Source organism: Notolepis coatsorum (assembly GCF_963971535.1).
Source record: "Notolepis coatsorum genome assembly, chromosome: 4".
NCBI lineage: Eukaryota > Metazoa > Chordata > Actinopteri > Aulopiformes > Paralepididae > Notolepis > Notolepis coatsorum.
In genome coordinates this window covers 120,351,213-120,357,650 of record NC_140168.1, presented here as the reverse complement: position 1 = coordinate 120,357,650, position 6,438 = coordinate 120,351,213, and the positions used below count along the sequence as shown (strand labels likewise).

General features: G+C 47.5%; 1 protein-coding gene across 1 annotated transcript; it reads left to right on the top strand.

Moving 5' to 3' along the window:
- The first annotated feature begins 19 nt into the window (after nt 1-19).
- cited1 (Cbp/p300-interacting transactivator, with Glu/Asp-rich carboxy-terminal domain, 1) lies at nt 20-5,220 on the top strand. The gene is made up of 2 exons (XM_084312667.1): nt 20-150; nt 4,322-5,220. The coding sequence occupies exon 2, from the start codon at nt 4,340-4,342 to the stop codon at nt 4,916-4,918; it is 579 nt and encodes a 192-aa protein (XP_084168793.1). The 5' UTR covers nt 20-150; nt 4,322-4,339; the 3' UTR covers nt 4,919-5,220.
- Nucleotides 5,221-6,438: the final 1,218 nt, after the last annotated feature.

The window sequence follows — 6,438 nt, the reverse complement described above, 5'->3', positions numbered from 1 at the left end:
TATTGTTATAGACGAGGAGCTTTTATTGTTATTTTCACAACCAACTGGTTTGGCCGTTGTGTGAGTGAGCTGCAGGGTTCGGTTCGGGAGAGAGACCCAGCCTGCTTGTTGTTCTGGGTCGTCTGCGCTGCTGAGAAGCTTCTCGCCAAGGTTGGTACATTTTGTGGTTTAGTAGTTCAAGTTTTGTTTTATTTATTATCTCACATAAGATATACCTGTACATTACAGTGAAATGAAATGCTTGGTTCTGGTGTGAGCCCCCTGAGACTGTGCTTCATACTTAAAAAAAAAGTCAAAAGAATAAAGACAAAACACCTACAATATACAAACTAAAGTACAACATAAAGTACAAAATGCACACGTTTTAAAGGGATTGTTTGTCATCGCTGGTCTTTTTTCTCGTGTTTTATGCGCGTAAAGTTCTGTCCCCGTCCAGTCCAATCAACCTGACGCGTGTTTCCATAACGTGTTTAATGAGGTCACATACTTTTCACCCTGATCGTCTGTCGGCGGCCCGTTCTGTTCATAGATTTCGGTTTAGTATCACTTATGAGAGTTGATTTATTTTCTGTAACATTGTGTTTCCTTCCCACACAGGTTCTGCGTTCACATTGTCCCCATGTTCACAGATTTGGCCAAAAACAGGCAAGAGGGAAAAGATAAAAGCTGCTAAGAATAATCTCTTCGTTCCTCTCTCAGTTCAAAGTGACTTGATTAAACTTTTCCCATTTCCTCTTTCCGCGGAGGTTATAGTTATATAGATAGAGCCTATAGGCAATTAAAACAAGTGGTAAATGCACCGCGCGGGAGCAGCATATGGTGTGTGTGTGTGTGTGTTTGACAGACTGACGTTTCAATTTGGTCGTCACACATGTTAATTGTGTAATTGAAGCCGCCGTCTTGCCTAGAGAAAGCTGTTTGTCCCCCCCCCCCCCCCCCCCTCCCCTCTTTCTCTCCACACACGACTTGATTAGCTAGTGAGCGGGATTTTAATTAATATTCCCGATAAATGCATGCATTTGCCTGACGGGGATCATTTCGGAATGCTCAAGCCACACAATAATTAATCTCAAATGTGAATAGGAAAATACATAGACACAGATCATTTTCTTTTCTTTTTTCTAAAGCTTTTTTGTTTTGTTTACCCGGACCCCCCCCCCTCCTCCTCCCCTCTCGACTCACCAACGCGCCCGGGGGAATAAAGAGAAAGACAGCTAGAGCAGAATGAATAAAATCCGTTTTACCCATTCTAATGTTGGAGCTGTGATTATTCGTGTGTCATAAGGACTTCAGACCGTTTTAAACATCTGTATTTTTTTTACCCTCTCCTATCCCCCAATTAGTTCCTAGTTTTTTTTTGGGTTGTCTTGGAACACATTATTATCTGCAAGAGTATAGGCTTCTATAGTGAAGCCTACTCATGAATTGAAAATGGGGGACCCTGATGTAAACAAGACGAAAGTCTTTCTCTGGTCTGCATCCCCTTAACAATTGTGTGTATTGAGCCGTACTGTATTGTACCCATTCTGCAATCTGTTAATAAAGTTTTCAATCAATCAATCAATCAATCAATCAATCAATCAATCAATCAATAGTTTCACTATGAACCAGGTCTTCGCTGATGACCGTGGTATACCTCACGGCATTTTCTTGTACAAAATAATACAATCATAAACCAGTATTTTAGTAAGGCCTCGGTTCATGACCTCACACTTTTGATGTTGTCATTCCCTGTAATCCCCTCTCTGTCCTTGAATAAAAAATAATTGTGCAACAGGACAAGACTGAAAGGCACTTAGTCAGGATGAGGTTGCGTTCTAAATATTGGAACCATGCAGGAATATACTTTCTCCCTCTCTGCCCATGAGGAGAATTAGTTCTATATGTTGGACGGACCGTGTTGTGTGCGTGTGTTGTGTTGTGTTGTGTTGTGTTGTGTTGTGTCTCTCAATGTGCTGGAAAGCTGTTGACCAGAGACACCATGCGCCGTCTGCTCCTGACAGTAATCAGTCAATGAATAATGAACACAGCCCAGGATACACACACACACACACACACACACACACACACACACACACGCATTCTCTTTCATACAAACACACACAGATACCAAACAGCTGTCAATGGCAGTGTGCAGGAGAAGCTTTGTGTGTGTGTGTTAACTATATCAGCCAAGTGCAGCTGCATGCCTGCCTGTAGCAATTATGCTTTCTCTAAATAAGAGCCAGCGCTGGGAGAGGAGGGGGGGGGCTTTGTGTGTGTGTGTGTGTGTGTGTGTGTGTGTGTGTGTGTGTGAGAGGAGGGGGGGGGGGGGGGGGGGGCACAGCATCGACACACATTATTAAGTGATTAACTTACTCAAAGGAGCCGCATGACTTGGCATGTGTGTGTGTGTGTGCGCACACCCACACCGTTTTTTAACTGAATGTAATATAAGCCAGTTTAGGGACTTTAACATGAGCCCCTCAGAGTCTCTTTAGTGGAACAGTTTGTACGCACACACACACACACACACACACGCACACCACGCACACGCACACACGCGCACACACACACACACGCACACACACACACAATTTCCGATACTCACACGGTACTTTTTATTTGGGTGTCAGTCAGTGTCACATTTTTGAACAGTTTCTCTCACTCTTACACTACATTTGGGTCAGAATTGATTGAAAGGATATAGCCCCTTGAGATGCAGCATCTCATTTTTAGAGGGGGTCCTACATCACAAACAATGACATCTTTTCACAAATGTTTTCCCCATTTATGTTCTTTCTCGCTCTCTCACACACACACACAAACACTTATGTTCTCACAATCAGACACATGCTATGTTCTCAGCCCATACATATTTATCCAGCCTTGTGACCCAATCGCTCCTCCGACCCTCAAAGACCCTGTTGTGTTTTTAACTCCATTCTCACACACACACACACACACACACACACACACACACAGTAACCTCAATGGTACCCATGGCTCTTTCCCTATGGCCCTTTCATGGTTAATTTGCTGCTCAATAGGTCATGAGGCAAAGCAGACATCAAGAGAGTAGACACACACACACACAGAGACACACACACAGAGACACACACACACAGAGACACACACACAGAGACACACACACAGAGACACACACATAGTCATGTGGCGATCCTTTGGACCAGGCAGTGAGCTAGAGTTCCCAGACTTAGTCTTTGCACTATGACTGACCTAAAGACTTACCAGGTCATAAGAGCACAACTAAAAACCTCTCTATGTCAACAGGGGCTTTGTCAGTTGGCACAGGGGCTGTGTGTGTGTGTGCGTTTTGGAAATGCTATTAAATTACGACTAAAATAAGTTCTTCTATCGTTACTACCCTCTTTCTTTAAAATAACATTTGTTTTTGGCGGCTAAGTGGCGCAGTGGGCAAGGCGCTCGCCACTAGTGCAGGAGATGCTGGGTTCGAGCCCAGCTCTCGGCATTGCTACCAGCTTGGCTGGTCGTTCATACTAACACAATTGGCAGTGTTAGGGGTGGGAAAGCTGGTGGGTGGGTAGGTACTGATCATTGTAAACAGCGACTCCTACAGTTCGGTCGGGTGCCTGCTCAGCGCGGATAGGATCTAAGTGGGATAGTGTGATCCTTCCACACGTTACACCCTCTCAGTGAGAGTCCGCGCTGCCAGGTGAAAAGAAGCGGTTGATTGGCTGGACGTGTGTCGGAGGAAGCACGCGATAGCCTCCACTCTCCCAGACCGACTGTAGGGGGTAAGTGCGCAGCGACCAGGAAGGGGATTGGGAATTGGCATAACGACTAACATTGGGATGGGAGAAAAACGGAGGAAAAAGGAGGGAGAAAAAGATAATAAAAAAATAAATAAATAACATTTGTTTTGTTGGTTTGTTGAGACAGTATTACCGGATAAATAAATGAAAGACAAACGTCCCATCATTTGGTTGCTAATACAGTATTTGAACAAGCTTCCACGAAGGCCGCAGGGCTGGGGTCATAATAAGAGAAGAGTTCGGTCAACCCTCTTGTCACGAGAGGAAAACGATAGTTCTGATACGTCGGCTCTAGTTGGACCGAAGAACAATTGGCTTTTCTACACGTCTGGATTTGGATGAGATCAGTTCAGATTCTTGTGAGGTATTGGACACAGCAGCACAATGCTATCTCTGCTGAGATCTAGCCTCGATGATGTCACCGTGTATCTGCTATCAGAGTAGGCTTCTGTTGAGCTAACACCGTTATCTCTTCCTCCACACGTCCCCAGTTGATGATGTCAGACAATAACATCTTCCCCTCTTCCTGGTTCCTCCTCTCGCAGGCCGCCGTTTCCCTGGCGATGATCTCACTGCTGCTCCCTGGCGACGCCCCCCACACCGCCATGAAGGACCTCTCCTCTTCCTCCTCCCCTCTCACCTCCCTCCTCCACTACCCCTCCTCCAAGACCTCCGTCGTCCCCTTCTCTCCGTCTCCCACCTCCTCCTCCTCCTCCTCCTCCTCCGCTCCGCTCTCCAAACCTCCGCCTCTCTGCCTCCAGACCGGCCCGCACCTCATCGCCAGCATGCAGCTCCAGAAACTCAACTCGCACTACCAGAGCCTGGCGGGGGCCTCCGGGGGGGGAGGAGGAGGAGCTCAGAGGGGCTTTGGAGCCTCCGCCCTGGGTGCCGGAACGCAGATCCTGGGCCCCTCCGGGGGTCTCGGTGGAGGAGGAGGAGGAGGAGGAGTGATGGGGGTGGGCATCGGAATGGGGAGCCAAGGCTCCGGACCCGGGGGCATCATGGACTCGGACCCGGTGGACGAGGAGGTTCTGATGTCGCTGGTGGTGGAGCTGGGGCTGGACAGGGCCAACGAGCTGCCGGAGCTGTGGCTCGGACAGAACGAGTTCGACTTCATGTCGGATGTACCCGCGGGATGCTGACCCGCCGGATGCTGACCCGCCCTTATATGGGCGCGGCGCCAACACACCCCCTCGGATGCAGCGGAGTGGTTCAATGTAGGGAGAGGGAGAAAACACTCTCTCTCCGTCTCTCTCCTGTTTCTCTCTTTCCCCTCCTCTCTTGCTTTATAAAGTGGAGGAAACGAGAGAGTCGACAGGTTTCGATGGAAGGGAAGGGGCCGGAGGAGAGCCCCTCTCCATCTAGCGGTGGACTGATAAGAGGAAAGACACCGTGGCCTTTGATGCTTTCTTTCTTTTTCTTTGTTGTTTTTCTTTTCTCAATTATGTGGAGGCTTGTCGAAAAAGAGGTCACTTGTTTTCCGTCTCGTTCAGACGTCGCTAGTTTTGGACGGACAGCGAATGAGACGAAACCGGGGGGGGGGGGGGGGGGGGTTGTTGCAGTGAATTGATGAGACCTTGTGCTCGCTCTCTCTCTCCCTCATGTTCCCTCCTCCCTTCAACCACTCAACCTGTTTTCCTTATATGGGCGGAGGGAAATGATGAACAGAAAGGAGGGGCAGAAACTCAGCTGAACCTAATGGATGAGAGAGAGACTTTGTTCACTAGTCTCTCCCTCTCTCTCTCTCTCTCTCTCTCTCTCTCTCTCTCTCTTCCCTCACTTAATGAAAAGAAAGTGATTGATATGTGGAGGTAGGGGGTGACGTGTGTGCGCCTGCCGGTCTCGGGGGGTGGGAGGGGGGACGACAACAGAGATACACCTGTTCACCTTTTTTTTTTGGCTTTCATTAATTCCCTCCGGTCTTTTTTTTCTGGTCTTCAAGCTACAAGGGATGTGGTTCATACGGGGTTACTCGTTTATGCATGATGGTGTCTTTCAAAGAACTCTCATTATCAACAATGTGATAATACCGATAATTTGATCGCCGTCACCTGGGTGTGTTATGTGTCCCTGAATTAACAGAGAATCTGTTTTATTAAGAATCGGTTATTTCAATTAATGATTTTTAGTTTTGTCTTCAAGCAATTGTCTTCAACCGATGCTCTTAATAGGAAAATATTGTGGGGGGGAAAAGGACAAAGACATTTAATTTATTGCGCCTCTTGGGCAGTAGGTGGATCACTTTAATCAGTTTACAAATTGTCAGATACAATTTCTTTACAATCTTCACCTTGTGAACCAAAGTCGGCCTGTTTTTCTTGTTGCCACGGGAAACCCAGACTCAAAAAATCTTCAGTACATGTGGGGACCAGAAATAAGTCCAGAGGAACCCAGTTTCTGACCCCTGACCCACTGCTTGAGAAACAGTGACCGAGCTGGTTGAGGAAAGAAACCGTCCGATTGGTCCAGTGATAGAAGCTGAGGTAGGAACGAAGCAGTTCAAAATGACGGCGGTTCGAGGCCGGACACACACAGGACACCCCAAGTACCGCTAAGTGTCAACTCCTGAGCGAGCAGGAGCCATGTCACCGTGCCGCTCACCGAGAGATTCTGCTCCTCTGCTCCAAGCACACGTACAGGAGAAAATAGACCAATCACACGT